The following is a 27,524-nucleotide window of genomic DNA, read 5'->3' as shown; positions in this document are numbered from 1 at the left end:
CATTACTTATGAGAATGCATGTCGCCAAATCCAATATTAACATTTCAGTTCCTGCAGTTGACTCTTACTAGGTTCATATTCAAATGTAAAAATTCCTTGGGTTTAACCTTTTATCTATTAAAGAAAGAACAGTTCCATTTAGTACTCTTAGTCTCCAGTGAAAACAGCAAGAGTAGATATGACCTTTTTCTTTCTCAAGAACTGCATAGGATGTCAAAACTATTTTGAAATACAGAAATATAGCACAAGCCCCAGCTACTCCATTGTTTTATCTGCTTTTAGAAAAGAAATTGATAAATCTGGCTTAGCCACTAATCACACCATAGATTTTAAACAGTGGTTCTGCCATATGACACCAAATAATGTAACACAAATGCACAAAGGTTAAACAGCAGATTAAAAGCCTAGAGCCCACATCTTTAATGCTCCGATAAACTCAGCTAAACTGAAGCTAGATGGTCTAACTTCCGCATGAAGAAACCCTGCTGAAATGTGACAAAAATATGGATATTGCTCTACTGAATAGTCTAAAAAAGATTCCATCATGAATAGGTTAAGGAAAAGTAATTGTAGAGAACGGCACAGAATGAAAGGGAAAGGGAATTTAGTCAGTGAATTCCACATCTAACTAATGATCTTACTTGATAAATGGCTTATTATCTTCATAGCTAGAAAGCATTATAAGCAGAAAAGAGAAACAAAATTATTAGACAGAATTGAAACAGAAATTAATAAGAGCATTTTAATTGTCTATAAAATTAGTCAAAATTAGGAAATTCAAAATGCAGAGGCAAGCAATTTAAAATTATAAAGGCATATAATAGTTAAAAATTCTTTAGCAAATCAGGTATCTCAAAACTAGTTAATTAAAATTAAGGGAAATCCACAATATTGACCGAGTTTGTAAAGTTAAAAATCATGCTAGAAATTTGTTAATGTAGGGTTCTATCTTACCCAGGTAAGTCCGTATTATAGTAGCCATCACAAACACGGTAATTACTGGTGTGGATGAGAAGACAGAAAGAGGAAAAGGAAGAAAAGAGAGAGATGCTAAAGATTAGCTCTCTCTCTCATCATGCAACATGCAATGAAGCTGATACTGACCTATCTAGAACATCTAGTTCACAATGTTACCCTTACTGAAAACGTCCCTTCGTCATTTTCAACATTCAAAGCAAATCTGTAAGACCCTTTCACATCCAACCCTCAGTGCTAGAAAATTGCACCATCCCTTCAATGTTGATAACAAAAACCTTCAGTATAACATAAAGCTATACAGAATACAGTAAAAGACTATCTAAAGAAGCAAGAGCTTCCAAAGCCTTGTTAATTGTGTAATGCTTATATTACTCTGCAAAAGGGATACTACAGTACAGCACCATGATAAAGTAAACATTTGTTAAATTAGCATGAAAACAGCAGATAATCTTCAAGTTAACAATAATAATAGAGTCAATTCTCTCGGGAGAACAGGATTACGAGTAGAAAGAGCTCAGAATCCCTAAATCAAAAAGTCATTTAACAAAACAAACTTAATATAATCATATCAGCCATGCAAACAGGAACATCATTTTTGAATTGCATTTTAAATGCAAATGAAATTACTACAGTGCTGTGGCATTTCCGTGAAACAGTTTCTTGGCACTAGTTCCAGGCTGAAATTATCTAATTTTGACCGGCGTTTGTGACATTACAGCAACAATGTGACGAAAGCAGGATTGGCTCTGTTTGCTTCTAATTGACATCTGCAGTTGCTGGGAGACAATGGCATGTGCTCCTAATGGAGAGTAGCTTTCAATCAGTTTAGCAATCAGAAAATAATCATAGTTCTCATACTTGAACACAAAGCACTTACTTAATGTTTTCCAACCTGCTAGAGTCTGGTTTCAAAGTGTTTGAGTGCTTCACCATTTTGCACAATGTGATCACCAGGAAGATAAGATTCAGCTGTCAAAACAGGTAAGAATGAAATTAAGCTACTTCAAGTAATAGGTTGAATAATGATGATGTTACAGACTAAACAAAAACCCCATCGTTTATTTTCAAATATGTAGTGAAACTAGGTAACTATATCAGACAGTCTTTAAAAGGTGATTGCAAATATATATGAGGTGAAAAAATATGTTAGAAGTCCTTGTTTCACTTAGTTTTCCAAATTCACCACATTGTCACAAACCGCCATATTTAGCTCATGTCCAACGCTTGTCATTGTCAGTCTAGCTCTGTCTTCCAGCATGTTGTGCTCAGCCTCTGTTCACCTTCGTCTGTCACTTCTAGCCCTGTTCCCCATCTCACTGACCTCCTCCAAGGACTATGGTTACCCCTCTACTATACTATACTAGTTGTCTTTTTATCACCCCATTCTGCTTCTGGAATGTTTTTGCCTTTGCTGGTTTCTCCCTTTCTTTTTTTTTTCATTCCTTTTTGTTCTCACAAATTCCACTGGGGTCTTGAAAACACCTTAAATGTAACTGAAGAAAAAGAAAAGAGAAAAAGAAACACAAATATGTAGCAAATGCATCAAACTTAACAGTGCCATAGACATATGCTGGTGGTATACCCTCCTACTGCCCTCTTTCCCTTTGTAGTCTGGATTCTGTTGAAGCGAGACTGCCACTTGAAGGAAAGGACTATGCTGTCTTATTCTTGTTGTGTCATTTATATAAATAACACTGAGGAAGTTACTGAAGCTAATTTTTTATAGTTTTCCCACTGTGAAACAGAATCACAGGTATCAAAGATACTAGGTGTCTTTTCCCTATTGATTTCAAAGCATGTTAAGAGCAGAAGCCAAATAGGAGGATGCCTGAAGAATATGGGTTGAAAAGTGGTATACAGTTAATTTGAGTAATTAGTACGTGATGTCCTATATCATGCAGACAATTCCAATAAAACAGTATGTTTAAAAACATATGAGCTATGTTCTTTCAGGGAGAAGACATATACCGGTTATCTGGTACTGGAGTGGTCCACAAGAAATGGCTGAGCCAATAGCTAAGAGAAGATAGGAGAATATGCTTGGACATCCTTATAGATAGATTATAACCCCATTCTTACAATCTTCTGTTATATATCTGCAACTGGCTACTGACGGAGAATGATCAAGGCCAATCCCTCACTCTGGGGAGCCTTTGGTTTAATGCAGCATCAAAATCCTCACAATTTTTGTAACATTGGGGATACCATTTCATACCAGATGTGTTCCTACAGCTGTGCCACAATGTTCAGAAATGTCACTCAAATCCTAATCAGGAGCAGGTCTTAACAATCTTGAAAAGATAAGTATTTTGAAGGCTCTGATCAGAGTCTGCTAATAAAGGCATGTATTATAGAAATAATTCCTACTGCTAAGGGCAATCAAGTTATCACTGCTGCTGCTGCTGTCTCAAAATCAGGATGGACAGTATGAACTGTAACACAGTTCTCAACACCAGAAGTGTTTGGCAGCTTTTGACCTCATCAGTCCCAATTCAAAGTAAAACATTTTTACAATTGTATCTTGAGATTAATGCAAAAAGTGTATGTGATACAAATAACAAAAATAAGCTTTTATAATTTATTTCTGTCTGTGTTTCAAGAACTGACAGAAAATACTTGACCTTTAAGTGGAGGTATGTACATGGTGTAGGTTAAGCATGATTTCCATTGCTGCAAAATGTAATAGAAGTGTTAGTATCTCATGACCCTGCTGATTACCTTTTATGATTCTCATAGGTAATGACTAACCAGTTGAGAAACACTTCATTATATCATTGTGATCATTTTGTTCCTCTTATCTAGGTTTCCACTGTACTGTGTAAGTTCCATGGGTGAGACAACAAAGTTGCTTCTTTCCCTAGCCTTTGCACCAGACAGAGCATGGGGGCTCTGCGTGTGACCTGACCCTCAGTTCCATGCCTTTGCAGGCAGACTTTCTTCTTCTGTATTTGAGTAAGTTTCTTGCACATTTTGGTAGCTGATATAACATACACTTCTCCATCATGCTTAAAAAAAATCAATTTACTTTTTGTTAAAACAAACAGATTAAGAGTTAAGAGACATGCCCCATGCCAGTCCTAACATGTAAATCAACTTTGGCTGCAACCTATGAAACTGAGAGTGCACAATCCAGTTCAGAATAGTATTTACAGCACAGCTGGAAGCTAATCCTTGCCTAAGTAGCTACCCTGGAGTATCCTGTACTGTACTAGCAACATCGTTCTTGGATCAAAAACTCATAGATATGGCTTAGCCCATAAATGACTACCTTATGAAATGAGAGGTTTTTATCCTCTGATTCTTTGTACAACTGAAGTGCTGGTTTGACAGATGAAAAACAAAAGCTTGTATTTACATACTGAGGTTCCTTCGGTGACATGCAAGCAGACACAGCCCTACCCTAGAGCCTAAGCCAAGCTCCAGCGTATTAAGCAGGTTTTATGCAGATACTCAGCTCTGTCTGTATATGTCCTTGCTGGACTAGGGAATAACTGTACATAGCAGTTTCTTAATAGACATTTTAATGCTAATTTAGGTACAGGCTCCCAGAAGCAGCCCACAGAAACAGTAATGCTGTATCAGAGTAGCTGAAAATGTCCTTCCAAGGAAAAAAGAAAAAAAGAAAAATATTGTACTTTGAAGACAAAGTAACTATGACAACAGAACATATGATACTTGTTTCTCCATCACTGTGAAATATTGCATAGTTTTCAGTTTCAGCAGTCAAAAGACAATGGTTTGCCACTTGTTCAAACATGCTGGCATCTCTGTTACACACTGTATCATTATCAAAAGCCTATTTTGCCCACTTACAAATACTGTAACCAAACCTTTCTATAGATTCGCTTTTGGCTCCCTTACTGCTTTTCATCTAGAAATTGATTGTTTTGGAGGAACTCATGAGCTAAAGACTTTTGGGCACCCTGCCATTTTATTAGACACGACACTAAGCAGTGAGGGAAGGGAACTTGTTGGAGAATAATTGCTTTTAGAAGGAATGGCTGAATTACTTTTCTTGGTGAGAAATACATGAGGGGAGAAGGAAACACACTTAGTGCTTTTGCATTTATTTGTACCAACTTTGTACAAGAAAAGCTTTTTCAGCCCTGAGAAACCACGTCTGAGCTCAGAGCTGAGCCTGTTTTGAGCAGAAGGTTCGACCACAGATCTTCTGAAGTCCCTTTCAACCCAAATTGTTTCATGACTGTGTGAGGACTGAACTGTTACTGATCTAAGCAAATGAATCTGTAGATGTTTTCCAAGCTTGACAGACGGTCTGAGTAGGACACCTTTCTTCAAGAAGAATGTTCACCACAAACATGCAGTACTCTGGGGCCACACAAAGGCCCATGTGAATGGCAAGATGGGCTTTTGAAAGCAAACTTTTAAGAGAAAAAATGGGCCTCTGACAGTGATGACTTTCTCATCACTTCATTTAACATAAAGAGCTAGTGACTGGCTAGGCCTCATCCTGACCACTGGGTTGCATCTATCTCAGATGAACCAAAATCTGCACCTGAACAGTACCACTCTCCTTGAATGACAATAAAAAATATGAATACATCATGTAAACACACACACAGCCACAGTGTATACATCTCAAACAATCGTAAAATAATACCCTTGATAAAGTCAGTAAAATCTCTTTCATGCTGCACTTCTGAAAATCAGACCAACACTCTTTCAAAAGCTAATAATAAGAATTTAAAAGTCTGGTCAGGCATCAGGTTCAGATTTGAAGATTCTGCTGATACCAAGAGTGACAAAGCTCCAGTAGGTGGAGCTATGATGTGAGATCTCTTAAAAGTCAGTAACAATAAGTGAAAACTTGGATTGATAGAATTTCATTAATGTTTATATCAGGTTTCTGCTGTAATTTCTAAAATATGTTATCCACTATAAGAGACAGGATACCGGATTACATAGACAACTATCTTAATCTATACTCTGATTTTAGATATGCATGTAAAAGTAAAAAAAAATTAATTAGAGCACCTTTTAAAATACCAATTCCTACTTATGTCTTAATATGTCAAGTGTAATTGGATAGAACAGAGCAAAAGAAAGACAATTAGATATATATTAAAAAATAAAAAGTAACTACTTTAAAATATAAAATGTGAAGAATTTTTATGGTAATAATCTAATGCAGCACCCTAGAAGATCATGCTTCTTTCATAGAGAACACAAAGAGGGCCATTTCTGGTTTGGAAATCAGAAGGCACTGGACATGAAAAATGGTAGAAATAGGAATTTTGTCTTTCTGGCACCTGAAACCTATGTAATTTTGAGAGAAGGAGTGTCTTCAAGTCAAATTAACTTCTTTAAAAAGTATATGTAATAACCTGCACAGGAGACTAATGGATTGGCATTAGTTGGAGGTACAATGAATTAGTAGCCAAATAAAGCCAGGTTTTGCAATAATTATGATAAATATCCCCCTGCGAGCAATAGATAAATACCATTTACCAACTATCTACTGTAGAATGTTATACATGTATTATTTATATACATAAGCTTACAAATACAGTCCATTTTCATATGTGGAGCTAGAACATGTGTGCATCTGTATGTATACATCTGTGACTTTGGTGAAGTAATGCTTCAACCTGAGTGAAAAAAGAAACTATCTTTCCTATGTTAATGAAATATGTTAATGCTTAAACATTACACTTAAACTTCCTATGTTAATGCTTAAAGAACCTTTGGTAGCCTAATACATTGGCTCCATCTGCGAGAAGCAAACTCCAGTAGTTTTAGCTGAATTAATGTCAAACCAACATCACCCATTCTTTGGATATGAATGCATATGGATCTACATAGAAGTCAAAATACTCAGGCTTTTCTGACCACAGATTACAGTAGTGCACTGTTTGTTTTATAGCCATGAACCTGCTCAATTGAATCACGTCTGCCTGAGCTTAGCAGCTTAAAATTCATTCCACACAGCCTGCAGTGCTGACATGGATATGATAAGACAGAAGAACAGAAACACCACTCTGAAGTAACCTAGCTGAACTGCACATGTTCTGACCCTTTTTCAGCTCCCCGGAGCTTTTGTTACCTGGCAAATGCAGCTCTAAAACTGCTCTTGTATCTCCAGATCTTTGCTCTTAGCCATGCAGAAGCCTATTTCTCTCTGGGACTGGCAGCGAGAGAGGTGCTCTCTGAAGAAGGCTTCTAAATGAGTGTGCACACTGAACTCTTACTGAACTGAATTAATTATTAAAGATGCAGATGGAGCTGTCCAAATGATAAGAACAGCTCCTGACGTATCATGATCCAAGCTTTCATTAAACCATTTCAGGCATACTAATGGTTTCCCACCGCTCATTACTTACATGCTCTTTTCTCATAGATATAATAACCCTGGTGCCCAAAGGCATGACAGGCTATGGAAACAATGAAGTTGAAAAGTTCCTCAGAAGACGTACTGAGGAACTTCATACTTCCCTCCCTCATTTTGTGCAAATCTGTATACAGGTGCAAGTGCAAATGCTTAGAAACTCGGAGAAAAAACTGTAAATTAAAGTAGTAAGCAATATTGTCAAAAAAGAGTTTATGTGCATTGACAGTACTATTAAACTGAGAATCATAAAAGTGATTTGATTAACATGCTAAAAAGCTTACCAAGGTGAAATTCTCACATGCTATTGACACTAAGTAAGCCACAGTACAAATATGGCTTTTCGGTTACACTGCACATGACATATTATTTTTTAGCCATTACACTTCTCACACTTCTCTTCCTCTAGTCTCTCTTGCTTTCTCAGTTGGGACGATTAGAGGGCAAAGCAATTGCTAGAGAAGAATTACTCCCAGGAACTGTGCTGTGATTGCTACCTGCTGTTTCATATTTTTGAAGTTGGGAATACTGCTCCCAAAGGCCTTTTGCGTCTCAGCCTAAATGATTTGCTGGAGGATAATAATGTCATGGCCAGTAAATAATAGTGAACTATGTCTGTACATGGTCAATATGATTAAATGTCCTTCACCTCTATTCTCACTCTGACCTGGTTATGAGAAAGTGAAAAAGCCGTCAGCAATGCCCAAAGCTTCCCATGTGAAATGTTATTTTAAAGCAAGGGAGAAAAATAGAGGTGACTTAGCAAAATACTCCCAGTAACAATAAAATAAAAAGCTAGACATGAAAAGCAAAATTATCACCAGACCATCAGACTTGAGGTAACTGAACTATTGTGGCATCAAACTTAGAACAATTTTCTAGTAGTGATTACAACAACTGCAAGAAACAACTTTGTGTTGAAAAATATTGCCTATCATTGAAAACAGTAAGTATATCTTTCAATTGTAATTGTAGGTTTAATTTAAAAAGAATTCCTATCATCCTGAGCCTTGATTTAATTTCAATGTATTTAGAATAAACTCTGTATAATTATTATGGCCTATACTTATATCTTATAAACACTGTATTTTTTCTAATTTAACTCATACACACGTGAGTTTTGTCATCTATGCCTATTTCTTTGAAGATATGCCAATGAACTCAACTCCTACACTGCACAACCATCTTTTCTTAAAAGACTGCTCAAGGATTGAAATAGTTTTAATATAAACAGAGAGTAAAAACAACCTAAATATACATAAGCTATTTCAATATTGAAGATACCAGGAAGGAATAAAGTACCTACAAAAGACTGTCCAGGTACATTTTTTATAGAAAGTTCCATAATCAAAGCGTCAGTTTATGTTCACATGGAGAAGTAATGTAAGCTGTAAGCTACAAAAAGTGTTGAAATAGTACATCTGGTGTATAGATCTACAGAAGTCAGAAATTTCAAAATTATGCCTGATGCATATGCTTCAGGCTGAAAAATAATAATGACAAAATACAATTCCTGAATTTGGAAATTCAAGGGAACTGAACTTCTGTTAACATTTCACAACTCTGCTACAGTATAAAAGCAGGGGAACAGGTAACTATTTAGACTTTCAAAAGCATGAAAACAAATGAATTCAACCTTCCAAACTATCAGCAGTTATGAGAAAAGCTCTCTATGTACATAGGCTATGTCCCCAGCACCAGCCTTCTAGAACATTTCCCAAGTATAGCCAGGCTTTAAAGATACTGAACTAGCAGAGAAAAACAAGGTGAGCCAAAACGCACGTCTTGCATTCACTTTCCTTTCAAATTCCTATGTTTTGCAGTGTTGGTATTATTAGTCTGAAATAACAAGGAGATGTTTTTCCCCTGGGTTGACAGATGACTATGTGCTTTTTATCTGAAAGTGCTCAGAGAATGGATAATTGATGTATGAACACAATATTCAATCTTAAGTGGACAACGGGGCACACAGCTGTGGGTGTAGAGATGGGTGTGCATGCATACAGTGACTTTACTCAAATGATTGCAAGAATGTGTATATGCTTTCTACTGGTTACATAGTATTCTATTATTTATACTAAAACAGATGAACTTGTATGTCTGACATACATTACATGTAGCATAAATACACACAGAAGTAGTCATGGAAAAATATGCATATGCAAATACACATACAAATACTGTGTAAGAGTAATGAAATATAAGATTCATTTAATTATCCAATGCATTAGAACACCCTTTTGAGATAATTATGTTGGATAATTAGCAGTTAAATTCTGGAACATGTACAATAGTGATTCAATTGAAAGCAATAATAATGGTTCCTTTAAAAAAATCTCCATGTTTAGTACTTCATTGATTTTTCATATGACTACACATGTCAATACGACCTTCAGAGTTCAAGCCATTAGGAAAAAATGGCTACGCTGAAGTGCCACCACAGCTTTGACAATTAATCATTTGGTCAGCACTCTAAAGATTTCTGAACACTTATATAACCATTGGTCACATTACAAATTGTTTATAAGCATTTTCATGAAACGTCTTGCGAGTAAGGATGGTATTGACTGATGTTATTCAATCTTTTTAACTTTGCTGTGAGGCAACCTAAAAGGAAAGGAAAAAACCAAAGTTCTTACCAGAATAATAAAGGTAACAGGTCCAATGAAACTCCAGATAAAATAGTTATCTACATGGAGCCAGCAACTATAATGGAAAAAAGAGAATGAAAAGTGAACAACTGCATTAGCACCTCAGTCCAACAAATGGAAAGTGCTAAAATACTTCTTAAGGTAACATTTTGCCAGCAAACAATGATAAACATTGCACAGTACCGCTTAGTCCATGGACAGTTTTTCCTAACCTGAAACTCTTCTGATGAGTCCTCTTTAATAACACTATTGAACTTGAACTGAACTTTCATCAGGAATAGCTAAGATATGAGAACAAACAAAACCAAAACGAGCTCTCTTTCCTTTCAGTCAAAAGGCTTGGTCACAGGTGTTATCATGGACTAACGAACCTAACATCAGTAAATATTTTTCACAGGTTTTCCATGTAATCTTCAAACTCTGCTTTTAACTTTATATCATAGGCAAAGTGCTTACTCCTGAGGAATGTGAGACAAAAAATGTTCAGATGCCATGTTTTGCTGAAAACCAATAGGGTATAAATAAAATGCCTCAACTGGGAGTTGAACAGTAGAGAAAGAATACATATGATATTAGACTATATGATGTGTAAACCTACTAGGGCAGACTTCACTTAGCAATTCGTTTTTCATACAGGCCAGTTCCCTGCTGAATTGCTCTTATTTGTCTTTCATCAGTAGTGAAATCAAGCAGCTTTCTTGTAGTCAACAGTATCTTCCCATTCTGTAACTAATTTAATCAAAGGACAAAGTAAACACTATTGGAAGGCAAATTCATGCCTCCAGCAATTCACATCCTCAGAAATGTTTTCTGTCTACCTTCTGTCACTTTCTATATATATCTGTATTTTTGTAAATAAAAGGCAGTGGCTAATTTTAATCTCGCTCTAGTCGCTTGATAAAATATTATCAAAGTGAAACATATGGGTTGGAATATTGTACTGTCATAATTCAGGACGAGAGTTAGCTAGAGGGACAGTTGAACAAAGAGATCTAATGAAGCTTTAGCTTAAAACTGGGTGGTTAGGCCTGTCAGATGCTTTAAGTTGAGAATTTTTACTTAATATACATTTGAGGCCAAAAAGTTATTTACTTTTTCAATTTGTTTCAGGTCAGTCTTTTGTGTTAAAAGAAAGACCATAATTTAGAATCAGTCTCTCTAGAGTACAAATCCTCTGAACCTAGAGAATTACAAAAGACTTGATTGTAATTTGTGCACAGCATTGCCATTCTCTTACGAATAAAGCTTTCAGATGGTATTTTAGTCTGTCAGGGACCCTCTGACAGCTAATAGGCTTTAAAAAATTATTCACTTGAAAAACACTCAGGTCACTTGCAATTACTTACGCTTTCTCTGTTCCGTAGCTCTTATAGTCAATAGCTGCTGAGACACCAACTACTGTAGCAGGGAAGAGGTAGCCAGCAACATAATAGTACTTCTTCCTAGAATATTCACTTTCAAATACTTCTACTAACATTAGATAAAGCTGCACTCCTTCAAGACACATCCAGGCAAAGGCTGCCAGGAAGAAAAAGTGTAAGAGACCTGCAAATATTGGACATGCAATCTGCAAAGAAAAAGAAAGAGGGAAATATAAACCACAAAATGTTCACACCATTACATCATCAATTATATAGTGTGTAATAGAAGAGCATATACTTCTATCAGAGATCGTTCACAAATTCAGGAGCATTTTCCCTACCTGAAAACATACACTGAACATTTGAAAATACTAATGTGTGCTCAGTAGCTACAGAAAGTAAATTAGCTAAACAGTATGAATGAAGGTAAGGAAATCATGCCCTCAGCCCTTAGTCTTCAATTATAGAGTGGATTTTTCAATTTTATAAGCAAATCTTTGATTTTGAAACTGATACAGTTTTAGGATTTACAGTTTAGATAATCCGAGACATAAACAGTTGGTTCTAGATGCATAACGTAGTACTGCTTATTTCAAATTATGAAGTGGCCATCAAGCCATTTTTATCTGCTGTAATTTGGAAGTTTCTGCTGCCGTAACAAAATCAAGTCTGAATTGTCTCCCCTTTGGCTGAGTTCTGGATGAAACTATACTGAATTATTAGATTTCAACCCAATGAATTGGTTCAGAATGAATTTCACCAATACTGCCAAAAAACCTGCATGAATGCGCAGTGTCAAAAATGTGTAAATATATAGATAAGGCTCTTTACTAATATATATACACACAAAAAATGGGCCAATAGCTGTTGAGACATATATATGTTCCTAGTACATCAACATTTAATTTCATCTCCTCTTTCAAAAGTTTAAACACCTGCTTCGTTAATAGCCAATGTTTCTCAACTGAAAATGAAAAACATTGCAGTAAGTGGGAAATTAAGGCCACAGTGATATTTTTGATGGATGTAAATACTATTTACGAACATGTCTACCTTATTTTCATACTGAGCTTTTATTTCAGCCTTGCTGTGTCAGAATGCTGAAAGGCTGGCATTGTTGTCATGTTTTAATTCAAATCCATTTCAAACAGTCATTTCAGAGAACAAGATCAGTACACACGGAAAAAACTTACCTTGTACTCTGTCTTATCGATGCCTATTAGGAAAATGAACTCAGCAATGAATAGGTTGATACAAAGGTTCTTGTGAATAGTGTTACGATCACTTTGCAGGCCACGGAAAAAACAGAATGTGAAGATGCAGATGGCCAGGCAAACAAGAGAGATGACAATTCCCACCCAGGTGATGACAGTGAGGAGCAATTCGTGCACTCCATCTTTGTACTAGAAATAACCAAGAATGGAGAAAATTAATATGACTCTTTATGAGTATAAACAAAAACCTATTTTCACAGGTAGCATCCAGAGAAGTTACTTGTCCATTACATGAGATGGGCTAAATGTACTCAGTAATTTCTCAGTCTCAGGTCAGCTTCGCAGAAGAGCAAGATTAGGGTAAGGAGAAAAGGAGCAGGTTTGAGAGAAAAATGTGACTACTTTAGCCAGATCAGATAGCATTTTCACTTTTCCTATGGCTCACGGTAAACTTGTCAGACAAGAACAAATAGAGAAACATAACATTTTGAACATGCCACCAGGCTGTGATGCAAAGAAAGAGAAGACCTTTCCCTGGGACCTCCTAAAAGAGTACATGTTCTTTCCTACAGACCTGCAATTCCACAGTGGTGAAGAAAGCAACAATTTACACATCAGTGAGGACAAAATGCAGAATATGTTATGTGTAATTCCAGCTCTAATCTCATGTTCAGCCAAAGAAGGTTCCTTGCTTCAGTTGCAACAGAATCACTTTTGTCATCTCGGTTATCTTTCCAGCGACCTTTCCGAATACAATGCCTTTATGAGAAGTCTCATATCCTTGCAAATATTGCACGCTCCGGGCCCCCTGACATCCAGTAAGTGCTTTAACTAGACAACAAACCTTCAGAGAACGAAAAGGCATTTAAACAACCAGTATGGAAGCTCTTTGACCTTCCTACTCTATGAAGAGCTGGCACTTGTGCTTCCAGGGAACAGCCCGCACAGCTACCCCTATAGATACTCTCCAGCTGTACTGAGGGGAAGTCCGTAAAATGGTTGTAAGGTTGGTCAGTAACTTTGAAATATGACTTGAAGAAAACTCTTGTCCTTCCTTGGTTTTCTTTCCTGTTATTTTGCTTGTAACTTTATGGGTGAGGAAGAAAAGTGCTACAGAAAGCAAACTGCATTGGAAAGAGTGAGTAGAAGCTATAAATACTTAAGAAACCTCAGCAATTTTGGATCTTGCTAAAAATTTAAGGCTAAATCTTTAAAAGTTTGTTCCCTGCTGATGGCTAGAAACATCATTACCTACCACAATTTCCCGATGAGCCATAAGAATTGCAAAGTTGGTTAGGTGACTGCAAGCACATGTTGTATGAGTTTTATTTGTGTCAACCAGTTTGCAGCCTTGAGTTGACCAGTATCCCATCATAGTCCTCTCTGAGTAGTTCCAGAAGGAGCAATTTGCATTGAAATAATTGTCAGGCTGGGAGATAAAAGGATAACATAAAATGAGGATTTTACACACTAAGATGGCAATAACAATTGTTTAATATGTGTAAAGGGTAATTTAGATTAAACTTTGCATGTTTCGGACAATAAAGTTTTTCATCAGCAAAATTGTGGACTCTGTTATACAAGGAAGACATCTAGTTTAAAAGGGACTTTATAGTCCGAAACACTCTAAGTGTAGTCTCAATTAGGGTAGACCCAATTTTAAACAATTACAATTTCCATCTTACGATTTTATGCACTGATGGTACGTTATAGCCATTTTTGCTTTCTGCAAAATTAGGACTGTGACTTTATTCTGAAGTTATTTTTCCTGTAATTGAGAATTTGAAAATATGATCTTTTTCCTTTGATTCTCACCTTTGGTCAGGCCAAAGTCATGTGAACAGACATCAGGAAAAAGTTTATTACTCAATGTCTACCTATTTTGATGAAAACCAATCAAAACAGATTCATAGAAAGAGGCAAAATGAGAGGAAAATTCAACCATATTTTCTCTATCACAGTAGTGGTTATCTACTTTCCCCATGTGAGACATGAAAACAGAAAAGACCAAACTAACGAGAAAAGAAATATATGAAATAAATTACCTTGAAGAAAATATACACAAATTTAAAGTGTAACAAACCAAGATATAATACATTATTCTTCCCTGAATAAATGTATTTAAACAATTCGTATAAGCTTCTAGAACTTGGTCCAAAATTAATGTACAAAGTTAAAGTGTCATTAAAACTTGCTACATCAGACCATCAAGAACCTTAACAGTTATTTTCTACCGTGCTAAGGTAAGAGTTAATTTTCAGTTAGAAACAAATTAGTCATTTACATTTTCATGTTGATTACTGAATTAGCTTTCATTAAGAATACACTTAAGTTCTAATAATCACTGAACCAGGCTCATTTAATTTTATGTTCATAGACTTAACTAAGCTTGTGTCTCTGACCTAGTCCAACATTTAAAATTCAAATGGAAAAAGGTTATTTTTCTGCATTGCTCTTCTCTCTTGCTGATTTTATGACCTTCCCATTAATTCATTAGCATAACTCACATCAATGTGTTCCAGCGTAAAATGCACAGGATCAGTCAGGTACACCCGGCTAGACTCCTTGTTGATAGAGGCTGCAATGACGTGGGAGTTGACTGCGATCGTGCTATTCCGCCCGGCAAAGTCACTGCCTAGCTTTATGGTTGCATTTTCAGTACTGAGAAAACGCCCCAAACTTTTGTAAATGATGAAAACCAGTTTTGCTAATCCTACAAAAGAAAAAAATCCAATCATCATGCCACAGTGGTCTATGGAAAGATAGCAACCTGTACTCTAATGAACTGACAATAAAACATCAGTAAAGAGGCATTCTCAGGCTATGGATTTGAAGAAAAACACTTAGGAACCCATGATCTTCAAGAAAAGGCCACAGAGCAGTTTTGTTGTGTTTTGTTTTGGTATATTTAACTAGGGGAGGTAATGTAGGTTTTATAAAAGTTAATGGAGTTTCAGTGCTCCGTGCCCAAGACTCACCGTTCCTGCTGTTCTGTTTCACGGTGCTTGCAGAGAGCTGAATCGAGTTGCCTCCTTTACTGCCCTGAGGAAATTTCAAGTCCTGCACCTGGCCCTCAGTAATGAGCACTGCAACATCCAAAACTAAGCAGAGCAGAAAAAAAAAAAAAAAAAGTGGTAAAAAAGAAGAATGCCGAGAAGGTCTCTTGGCCAGACTGCAATATGCCAGATGACAATATTTCCCCCCACTCTAGTTTTCTCACCCTGCTGTCCTGATTTGCCACCATAAGACTGATCTGTACTGCACGTTTCAAGCACACAGCTTCTTTAACTAAACCTAGAGCACACTACTAAAATGACAGCACTTTAATAGTTATCACATGACATCAAATCTTGTTTTGTGTCCCCAAAACATACACTAAAAAATACCACACACACATTGCAGAGAAATGTCAATTTTAAAGCTCCTAATACCTATGCAGTATCCTCTGCAAAATTTAGAACTTTAAGTATTGATATAGTTATAAAGAGTTTTTAAAACAGTCAGCAAATTAATACCTAAGTATACTTATGCCGTGTATTTAGCCAAGTCAGTATTTGTATGTAAAAAAAATTTCTAATTTTTTTCCTAAATCTAATTCTGTATAAAGGTTTATAGGAAATCATTTTATTGGTTCTACTAAAAAAATACTGAAATTGAAAACTTAGATGCCACTCAGCCTTACTTAACTTTTAATTTTACAATATCAGGAAGCTTTTGTGGGATTACCACTGAAGGCTGGATTTCCCTGGATATGTAAAATCATATAGGTCAGAGCAGTCAATTTGTTGACAAATATCTGCATTACATTAAGCTGGTCTAACTATAGGTCTAAACTATAAACTGACAAAACGTATGAAATTAGAGAGTGATTTCTCTTTCAAGCCACACATATGTATGTGCGGTGGGAATTCAGTCTTGCATGGCATCAGTAATGTGTTACTAACTATGACTTGAAGACAGCTTATCAAAAGAAGTGACGTTCAGTCTACTGAGCTCCATGGAACCGCTCGTGTACATCCTGAGAGAGATTTTCTGTGATTCTACCCACATTCCTTCAGAAACAACTGGTGCAGTTACTTTGATAACGGATTGTAACACCTTTCCTAGTATCTTCCTACTCAAATTAAAAACTAGGCAGAATCATCTTCTGCAGTGACACATATGCAGACATTGAAACGTGAAAAATCTCATTTCTGCAGTCTATTCCAAGCCTCCATCTCAGTACCCCTCAAATTAGCAGACTTTCAGTTTCCTTGTACCTCACTGAGACTACATTAATCTCTGTAATAAGATGAAGGAATTTTAATTTTATGCATAGCAATGATTTTTGCTTTAACACATTCCGCGTACCAATATTTGCACATCTCTAATACCAAACCCCTTCATTTCTCTGTCACCACTTAAATTCCGAATTATGATCCAACTATCTTCAGCTATTTTGCAGTCTCTGAAGCATAGCTATTCTGCATTATGGGAGATGTAGTTCACTGAACACATTTTTACCTGAAGGCAGTCATGTTTAATGTAAACATTTGGCCTATGTTCTGAGCGCCTAAAATATTTAACTGGCAGAGTATGTTGTAAAAACAAGTAATTTAAATTCATTAGAAACAGTTTATATATAACAGAAAAGCATTTCTACTGCTCTACAGAAAGCAGTTACCTCAAAAAATCTATACTCTGCCATTTAAGCACTCTTCATACCCGTATGTTCTGCTAATGATTTTTCAGTGGTAAATCAACGTTGCAACATCACCTACTTTCCATTTTACACTGTATTAATGACACAAAAGAATAATGTTAATTTTGAAGAACTAAACAAGAAAAGTGTGTCTCCCTTGCTTAGGAGCATTTACCTTTCCACCAAATGTTGCACAGCTCAGTTTTCAAAGAGTATGTCGCTATCTGGAATATTTTCTCCTGCTTTTGTATAATGCAATGCACAGCACTTTAAATTAGGCTTGAAAAGAAATTTACTTACCGATATTTTCTGTGGGCATTGAGACTCTAGTTGGTTCTAAGAGATTATCAGCCAAGACAAAAGCCCCTTCTTCTAACGTATCAAGTAGCATTGTGGCTGCATGGGCTTGTTCTGAAGAATTCATGTCCTTCCAGGACTCCAGAGCTTCAGGCCTGAGCAGGTTGTCCACTGTATCCACAATTGCCTGCATTCATTAGAAAACTATCATTAGGTCTGATTGCCCTAGGCAGCTGGGGAAAATTTCCAATGTTATCTGGTGACAATTATAATACTTAACTGTCAGAATGATTTACTGTGATTTAATGGCACTAGAAAACTATTTTCAACATAAAAATATTTTCCATCCTCTTGCTGGATTAGCATTAATAGAAGTGCAGTTAGCTACTAGCATTGTGTGGTCTCTAAGTGGTAAACATGCAGATTTGACTCGTCTCGTGTCAGCTATAAAGGCGGTCTTATTAATGTGCTGAAAAATGTAAAAATAAATGCCAGAAGTTTTGCCTGAAGCTTTCATCTTAAAAGTTAATGTCAAAATGTATAACTTCTATTTAAAAATACTGATGCCAAAATCGGCATTTTGCAGTTTAGGCTAAAATGACAATAATACTTTTCTGGAAACTTAGCCCAACTCATGCAGCCATAGCACTATAAACTACTTTTCTATGACAAACTGCCTTCTTTATTACAGGAGGCATGAAATGAAGCTGACTCAGTGGATATAAATTAGCCTGGGCCACCCTCACTCCCCCTCCTGTTCCTGTACCTGTTCGTAGATACTTAAAAAGATTACTAACTCCCATTCCTACACAAAGGTCAGTTAAAAAAGGAAATCAATAGAGCAAACAAGATGTCCACTGACTGTCCCTGTTATCAGTGAAGGCAAAACTGTAAAACTGAATAAAGCTGCCATTTTAAAAAGTCTTTCTCGTAACAACTCTATCACCATGTTTTAAGGTTCATTAAGCTGCATATAAAGTAACAGTAAATAAGGAAGACGAAGAATTCAGCGACATGATTACATTATTTTTACAAAATAATCCAATCAATCAGAGTAATCAGTTAATCAATTGAAGGCAGGCTCTTACATTAATGCATAATGTAGCTGTGCATTGAGTATGCTGTGCATTAAGTACGCCATGCATTGCTGAAACACCCTGTTTACTCTGTCCCATTTACCTAGTCATAATGTGTCATTAAGCATATATATAATTTGTTTGATCAATTTAAAAGCATTGGGAATGGAAACAGAACACATTGTACAAACAGAAAGATGTCGGTCTGAAATGCTATATTGTGCAAATAAACAAATAAGAAAAGTTGGTCAAGGCTATTGTCAGAGCAAGATTAATTAGCCTAATCCATTTTAATATCCTCTTTCTGTCTGCATTGTGAGCCACCACGACCTTCCTGGCAGGTGGAAGATACTTCGAAGTGGCATTAAAGCCTTTTTTCTTTCTCTAATGGGAGACAGAATAGTCAAAATGCTCGCACTGATACTGCTGCAGCCATTAACTAGAGTGGAACAGAAATTGGTCTGCAGAGGCCAGATTCATTAGTCACCAAGAAATACAGATTGGAGCCTCTAATCTGAGGTACAAATGAATCCTCTGTCACAAAGTGGGAACTTGCTTCATTTGCATAGTGTAAGTCAGCTTTTGATTTGTAATTTCAAGAGGTTTATTAGTCTTATCTAAGCAGAGAAGCCCATTTGAGACCTACAGAAAATGACACTGGTTGGAAACTAAGGTTGCACCACAGTTTCTTGTGTATCTCCAGATAGCGCTGATGGTATGCATTCATTAATATGAAATGATTTTATTTATTATGGTATAATCTAACTCTGCATTTTTCCTGTGGAAAATGATCACCTGCCCAGCAATATTTCTGAGGCGTTCTCTCCTCTCAGACAGAGGCGAACAGGCAGTGGGAAGACCACGCGGCCCCTGTGATGCAGCTGTTGGAGCAAATCCATTATTCTCTTCTCACATTCATGTTTACTATTGAAAACGAAGTATGAAAACTCAGTCTATCCAAAACATATCTGCTGGACTTCCCTTTACTACTATAAACCACTTTCTAATAATAAACTATTACAATTATTATTGAGAAGTGAATTTCTCTCCAGATCTTTGTCTCTTTTTGTCAGATTTTTGCACAACTGGACATCTCGCATCCACTTCTGGGCTGCAGGATAAAAGACAGAAGCATCCTGTATAAATATCTCTTCAGTAAGAGTCTGAATTATTTTATTATGTTGCAAAGTATTTCAAGGTTCTTTTCAAAAAATCATTCTTACATCTTATCTTGGAGGGTATAAGTAAAAATCAGTATTTTAAAAGAAACTTTGAAAAAATGTGCAACAAAATTTTTCAGAGCCAGGCACAATCTGTTCTTTTTTATCTTCTTCATGAGCGTGAGGTGGCACTACTGGCATTGTATTGCAGAGCAAGAACTGCCACTGTGGACAACCATTCTACAGCGGATGAAAGAAACTGAAAATCGGGTAGCAATGTGTTACATGCCTTCCATATAGCCTGGTTAATGGGACATGTGGCACACATTTTAATAGTAAAGTTAGAGAAATGTTTGCCTTTACATTTTATCCTGAAGTCACTGAATCTGGCCTTTGTAACAACTCTTAAAACTGTAAGAAAGAGTGATTTTACTAGGTATAAGAATACACAAAGAACAAAGCAGGCTATATAATGTACATTTTTCATGCAAGCAAATTAACTCTAAACAGTCTTTGATATAAAATACTACCAAGCTGAAGTAATTTCTGTTAGGTTGCCAGCTTTTTCCTCTACCCAAAGTTGTATTATGAGAGAGATGTTACTTCCAATTCAGATAATAACCATTTCTGCTCTTTTAGTTTTGAACAAGTTGAGGTAAAAGAGGTATGAACTTTGATCTTTTTTTTTTTTTTTCTGAGTGTTATACCTGTGCAAAGCCAACATTTGTACAGCTGATATGGGGCACAATACACATTTATCAAAGACTGAAATACATAGGATCATGCAGCAAGATGATAAAGCGTGGCAGGTTGCTGAAGCAGGGAGAAAGCAGGGTGACAGCACAGGAGAGATACCTTAAGGTAAGCCCTGCATGTCTTCTCTCGTTTTTGGAGCTTTTTAGTAAGAAAAAAGAAAATCAGAAGTTAGACACATTCTGGAAAGCTTCAGAAATATCAAAAAATTAGTCTGGTTTTTCAAATCCCTAATTTGAACTATAGCCTGGACATTAATCTAGTTTCTGTCCAGTGATGACTATAAAAAAACATCACACAGGAAACGTTTTTCCCCAACCTTTATACAGGTGCCCAGATATCTTTGCCCAAATGGTGGAATTTGTGTGAAAAGGTCAAAGGAGAAAATCCCTGTGTGGGCACTTGATCTGTCTCTGGGAAAACTCTTTTAAGGGCAGCTAGGGATTATAAACAAAACTATTCCCAAAATAACAGAGGAGTGCATGGAGCTCTCTCTCTAAAGGAAACTGAAAAATCGTTTCATTTGGAACTTGTTGACTAAGCTGATGCAAGGAAGAGGCTGAGAAATACAGCATTTCCTCTGAGAAAAAGAGGAATAGTAATAACACTTGTGATTTGTATTTAAACCACAAAGACATACGTTTTCTCTGAAATGTTTCTCTGAACATCATTCCAGGGAAAACACTTATTCGTGTTTTAGATATGCATATTAAGGCATTTTTATAAAGATCAATTATAAGTGATGTTGGCGTCTTTAAAAGGCTAAGAAAGTGCTATTATTCTGCAGGAAGTCAGATTAAAATAAAAGCCTGCACCTATGCAGAATCCCACTGATTTTATTACATGTTCAGGGTTAAAAGGATCACTGGATAAAAACGCTGATTTGTTACAGAATTTCTGAGAGCTAATGCCCATTTCCCTCACACTAGTTATAATGCATTCCAGATTTTAATAGGGGACACAGCTATGTATTTTAGGACCAGTCAGCTACCGTGAATTATATCTTATTCCCTAAAGAAGGTAATTGCAACTTTCTGCTGTATATTTACAGCTGTTTTCTCTCTCATGTTTATTCCAGAACTGTAGCATGTGGGAACAAAGTATAGATTAATATTTCTGAAAGGAAAAAAAGTAAAAAAACCAAGGGCAATGGTTATCCCAGCAGGAGGAGGTGACGGGAGGTCTGTACCTTGTTATAACTCCTTCCAGCAGAGTCTTTTTCACTGGGCCGCAGTTCCTGCAGCTGAGCATCCAAAATGTCCACGAGCTGCTCCATCAGCCTCACTGATGAGCTAACATCGCCAGCGAAGACTGGTCCTTTGGTGTGTTTAGCCAGTTCATTGGCCAAACTAGCAGCATTTTCTCCACTTCTGATCTGAAATGACAATTTAGATTATCTCAGCAGGATCCCTTGTTCTGCTTGCGGCTCCTAATTCCAATTCCCTGTGTACCTTTGTTGTGGTGAAATAACCGTTTGCACATACATCGAAATGTGCAACTAATTGAGACCAATAACGTTCTCTTTATCTCAGAAGATTAAAGGTTCTTAGATCCCTGACACACAAAAGCAGTTCTTAACAGCCATCAAAACCAGAAATCAGACTGGGACTTTTGGGCTAGATCTTCTATTCATCCTCACTTTTATTTTACTGCCATTATCAGACAGCAAGAAATCTATTTGTTCATACTAGTGTGTGAGGCATTTGAAAGTCAAATAGCCTGATACTGACAACAAATTATCCAGTTTTCATAAACTTAGTAAATCTCAGTAGGGAGGGAAAACACAGAGAGTGGCTCTGTGCTCTAATCATACTGTTATTAATACACTCAGACAAAAATCTATTTATTACAGTGTCATTTTTCCTGAACTGAAAAACCTTGCTGTATACCATAGTTTTTGCTGTGTGTTTTATAATATTTGATTTATTAAGCAAATATAGCTTTTGTTTTTTGAACACCAGCAAAGTTACTATGCTTTAAATAGTGATGAAAACACGTAATCACAGATTCAACAGAAGAACTTAGAGGGAGATTGTACCAAAACACATATATGTACCTAACCGTTGGCCAGTGCTTTGCACAAAGTACATATAAATCCCTCTACTTTAAATGAACACGGAGTAATAAAGATGGCTTCAACAAACTGAATTATTAATGCTCAGAGTTAAAATCCTTAATCACCAGCGTACACCAGATTTAAAGGTTTCAACCAACCTTCTGAGCCAGCTGATTTACCCAGTGTGAGGTGCAGTTGCTAAGATCAGGGCCTTTGGGGTTCCATGCTCCTGTTAAGACCACGCAGAGATATGAGGCAGTTCCTACAACAGATGTAGAAAACTACAGTGAAATGGAAACCATTTTTCTGCATGCATTCAGGAAATTGGCTACACTGTGCTCCTAAGCAATGTTAAATTCTGAATGCCGCTAATGGCAGTAGTTGACAATAATTGACAAAAACGTAAGGAAATAATGTAGATTACAAACAGCAATAAAAAAGTCAATGAAAAGTACCAGACGTTTTCTGCAAACAAACAAAAAGCCCTTGATTTTTCCTGGAGCTCATCCAGAGGGGAGCTCATAATGAGAAAGGCAGCTGTAAGCGTATTTTACAACAGTCCTCAAGCAAAGCCCTAAAATTTGACCTGAGTTCTCAAAAACGCATGCGCAAGGTAATTCTCTAGCTACACTCAAATGCCTTTTGCAGATTAAAACTTGACCGGTGCCTGTAGATACTGCACTCTCCAAGTAACAAAAAATCATGTGACAGACAGCTTGAGGTTAAAAAAAAATTCACCATGAGAGAGTGGCACATTGCTTTTGAAATGTCTGTTTGAAATCAATATATATTTTTAAAGGCAATACCTCGTGTTCCTTTGGGGCAAGGGCGTTCAACCATCATTCCTCTTTGTGTTTGAGGCCAGCTAATCCCCCTGGCCTCAGTCGGTTCACAGAATCTCTCTGGCAAAGGGAAAAAACTTGTCACGGGAGGAATTTTGGTTGTGGAAATGGGTGGCAGTGGCTTGGGTCCTCTGCTTCCTTCCTTTGTTCCTCCAGCTGATGTTGTGCTTATGGGACCTTTCTGTGATGTAGTGCTAGTGGTTGACACTGTGGTTTTGTATAGCTCTGCTGAAGAAGTTATTGTCACTGCTGTGGTAGGCACTGCACAGAGAAAATTAAGAGTAATAATAAAGTAAATTACTTAAGAATTATTAAAAAAAAAGTTATTTAAATGTTATTTATGTTCTTTTGAAGGATTCTCTGGTGTCTCCTTTCCTTTACCTTAATATTACTCTTTTCTTATTGCTATTCTGGGTGCTTAAGATATAACTTTGATTTATTTTTTTTTTACTCTCAGCTCATACTAGTATGATGTTTCAGCACATTCGCCAAATAATCTCTTCCGTAATAAAAATTGATAGTTGCATTTCTAAAGGCTGAAAGGCAGTACTAGTGAGTTATCAGTACATAACAAACATGCTCAAAGCAATTAAAGATTTCTTAATCAGTTTTGCAGAAGGAATAACTCAACAGACAGAATCATTTGAATCAGTGTGCCATAAACAATGCAGTCCAGCTTTAACAACAAAGGCAGTGGGCTGTAACTAACGAGACCATTCTAAAAAAACACAACCCAAAACTTCAAGTCACCCAGTACACACCTTCCAGGAAAATAATTACGATAACATCTTCCTACTCGGCAGTCATTCTGCTTGAGAGAGCTGCAGCATGCTCGATTAGCTCCAAACAGAAGCAGCGCCTAGCATGTACGTGGTGTTCCTGTGTTTGAACATTTAAGGCCTTAACATCCTTTTCTGATAAACCAGGTATGAAGACACAACTCGTTCAAGCCAGTGGCAAGTACCTAGTTTAATCTTTTATGAAACACTAGGATTGGCTTAGGCCAAATCACTTCTGCCTGGGACTTGCAGCTGCTCACTCCACTGACCCACATCGGGAACGCATCGCTGGAGCTGCTGAGGTACAGCCCGAGTTATGCCATGGTTTTGAGGCTTTGGAGAGATAATACTACTTAATGCTAGTGGAGGTAACAGTCCAGAATTCCTCTTCATCACCTTCAATGTATATTGAGCAACAGCTGAAACAATGCAAGTGAGCAAACTGTTGGCTGACAAGAAGCTCAAGATGATGTGGTAATGTGCACTCGCAGCCCAGAAAGCCAACTATATCCTGGGCTGCATCAAAAGAAGCGTGACCAGCAGGTCAAGGGAGGTGACTCTCCCCCTCTACTCTGCTCTCATGAGACCCCACCTGCAGTGCTGTGTCCAGCTCTGGGGCCCCCAACATAAGAAGGACATAGACCTGTTTGGAGTGAGTCCAGAGGAGGCCACAAAGATGATCAGGGGGTTTGATCACCTCCCTTATGAGGACAGGCTGAGAAAGTTGGGTTGTTCAGCCTGGAGAAGAGAAGGCTTCGGGGAGACCTTACACTGGCCTTCCAGTACTTAAAGGGGGCTACAGAAAAGGTGGGGAGGGACTTCTTACAAGGGCATGTAGTAATACATAGTTTAATGGCTTTAAACTGAGAGAGGGTAGATTTGTATTAGATATAAGGAAGCAGCTCTTCACTATATGAGCGTAGTGAGACACCGACACAGGTTGCCCAGAGAAGCTGTGGCTGCCCCTTCCCTGGAAGTGTTCAAGGCCAGGTTAAACTGGGCTTTGAGCAACCTGGTCTAGTGGAAGGTGTTCTTGCCCATGGCAGAGGGGTTGGAACTAAATGATCTTTAAGGTCCCTTCCAACCCAAACCATTCTATGATTCTATGAAAGTAACAGAAATGGTTATCATTAATTCTTTCCAAATCTTCATTTAGTGCTTTATAGACACATAAAAGCACAGAACCTTGTGCTGAGAATAAATAAGCTTGTATAAAGTATTTTTTAAATCCTGATACAGAAATAAATGAAACTCATTTTAGAATTAACTTCAGTGGATAAAGTAGCTTTTTTCTTTCTTTCTTTTTTTCTTCTTCTGCTAGGCCCTCAAACTCTGACTTACTGGACAATACACCTTCTCTAAATTAAATCATAAACAAAAAACAAAAGAGGAGCTACCCCACTTGCTTTCAGCAGATGTTTTTTAAGTTAGTGTTTTGAATAAGATTAACTTTCAGTAGTCTGGCAGATAACAATTATTTCAAAATCCTTTTTCAATTATATTTTAGTTATATTAAGAGGCTCAAACATGAATTTATCTTTCTATTTTCATATGAATTTGGAGTGGAGTATTTGAACATCATCTGTTTTTAAAGACTAAATGCAAAGACGTGCTTTTCATCCCTCTCTTGCTCACAAATGAGAAACTTCTTCGGAGGCTGTCTTCTCTTCAGTCGCATTCTTGGCTGCTTGAATACAGTTTGTGTAATTGTGCTGAACTCGTGGCATAGGCAGCTACTATGAAACCTACTGAAATCTGCAAAACTGTTCTGCAAGTGCTTGCCTGACATCTTGTGAAACTGCTGTAATTTTCTTTTGATTACAGTGCATCCAGCCTTCTAGTGCTTTCCCAATTAACATTTATCAAAAGCATTTGCAATCATTTGCAGAAGTGTCAGGCAACGCCTGCTGAATCAGGTCCTGGGGAACAGGGAAGTGGTGGGGACGGAGAATGATGCAGGGGACAACCAATTGTTACTATGCATCCCCTAACACATTGTGCTAATCAGTACATATTTAATCACTGAAATGACTATCAGCATTATCACAATTACTACTCAAAACCGGTAATGTTTAGGATAGTTTCGTCTCAGGAGCAAAATATCACTGTAAGAATTCATAAAAACTCTCTGAAGTTCAGTAGTGAGGTAGCAATTTTCAGAACACATTTTGTGCTGCATCCTGAGCTAAAATATCCTGCTATCATCGTGTAACTTTAGGTAGAATAATTTTAATGTTATCCACTACAACCAATTTCAAAGCATATCACCTATGATTCAGAAATGACCTGCACAGCTTACTAGTAGTACATACTTTAGAAAAATATTTATAATCTCACATTTTAGGAGAAAGACTTCAAACCACCTCTCTCACAAAACTAAGAAAAATACAGATAATTTCTAAGAGATTTTATCTTGAATTAAATTTTTAAAAAGGAGAAGTCAATATATTTAAGAATGTACCAGGAAACTTCAGACAGTCCTGGAAGTCTGAGAAAGAAGAAGGTTGAAAAAATAAGAAATGACCTAACACATCACTTTAAGGAATACATCTAGCTTTTAGAAGGCAGATCATTTTGTTTTTAATGACCTGTTGGGGAGCTTATTCTGCAAGGCCATTCTCCTGAGCTTCAAGAAGACACATGATAGCTGCCACCACCTGATGTGTCTCGTTCTGAAAGCTGAGGGTGATGGCATCTGTGGGCTCTCATGCACTGACTTGTGGAGCGCTTTGCCAATATAAGATAATGGCAGTGATGATTAATATGCCACAGCTAAGAAGAAGAACAAACTCCATGTTGAGGTTATTAACCTATTGTTCCGAGCAGCAGGGGTGAGCCTCTACAAGGCTGAAGATACGTAATTTTGGCCAATGCCAAAAAGCCTCTTTTACAACGTGAGATTCTGTTTTGTACTTTTTGACTAGGCTTGACACGTTGAGGAGAAAACCAAAACCTCTTCTGCCTTCTCCCTTTTTTTAAAAAATAGGCGTGTCTCATTATCAGCTGAAGACACTCTTCGTAAAATTAAAAAAAAAAAAAAAAGTAAGAAAAGAGCAATAGGAAGTAAATCCAAAGACTCAAGGTGAGGGTAATTAATTTATGTTTGTTCCATGCAGTTCCTAACAGCTGATTTAAACAGTTATACATACTAGCTGTTTCTAAAAATGAAGACACCACTGGAGTAAAACTTAACACCTGTTTAACAGTGTGATGTCTATAAAAAACATAACACAATTGCCTAGGACAGCAGGGGTATAGTAACTTTGTTTCCCCAACTGACAGTGAAGAGTAGATTTAGAGAAGGTACACAAGCTATCTAGTATTCTTTGC

The 27,524-nt window shown here is 37.0% G+C and overlaps 1 protein-coding gene across 20 annotated transcripts in view; it reads right to left on the bottom strand.

Moving 5' to 3' along the window:
* ADGRL2 (adhesion G protein-coupled receptor L2) overlaps positions 1 to 27,524 on the bottom strand; it is a 393,202-nt gene that overhangs the window by 12,814 nt on the left and 352,864 nt on the right. For 9 of the 20 annotated variants that reach the window (XM_074876378.1, XM_074876380.1, XM_074876367.1 and 6 more), the window contains 14 exons: positions 23,380 to 23,676; positions 22,732 to 22,835; positions 21,707 to 21,892; positions 20,620 to 20,658; positions 17,532 to 17,715; positions 15,529 to 15,651; positions 15,058 to 15,263; positions 13,806 to 13,979; positions 12,530 to 12,739; positions 11,322 to 11,542; positions 9,964 to 10,030; positions 1,856 to 1,947; positions 955 to 999; positions 642 to 668 (listed from right to left, as the gene is read on the bottom strand). In XM_074876378.1, the coding sequence (XP_074732479.1) occupies positions 642 to 668; positions 955 to 999; positions 1,856 to 1,947; positions 9,964 to 10,030; positions 11,322 to 11,542; positions 12,530 to 12,739; positions 13,806 to 13,979; positions 15,058 to 15,263; positions 15,529 to 15,651; positions 17,532 to 17,715; positions 20,620 to 20,658; positions 21,707 to 21,892; positions 22,732 to 22,835; positions 23,380 to 23,676 (1,975 nt within the window). The remainder of the gene's footprint in view (positions 1 to 641; positions 669 to 954; positions 1,000 to 1,855; positions 1,948 to 9,963; positions 10,031 to 11,321; positions 11,543 to 12,529; positions 12,740 to 13,805; positions 13,980 to 15,057; positions 15,264 to 15,528; positions 15,652 to 17,531; positions 17,716 to 20,619; positions 20,659 to 21,706; positions 21,893 to 22,731; positions 22,836 to 23,379; positions 23,677 to 27,524) is intronic. The other 11 variants (XM_074876379.1, XM_074876369.1, XM_074876370.1 and 8 more) reach the window with 3 other exon arrangements.

Source organism: Strix uralensis, chromosome 8, assembly GCF_047716275.1.
Source record: "Strix uralensis isolate ZFMK-TIS-50842 chromosome 8, bStrUra1, whole genome shotgun sequence".
Taxonomy (NCBI): domain Eukaryota; kingdom Metazoa; phylum Chordata; class Aves; order Strigiformes; family Strigidae; genus Strix; species Strix uralensis.
Note: the sequence above shows the minus strand (reverse complement) of the source record. Positions and strands in the feature narration are given on the sequence as shown.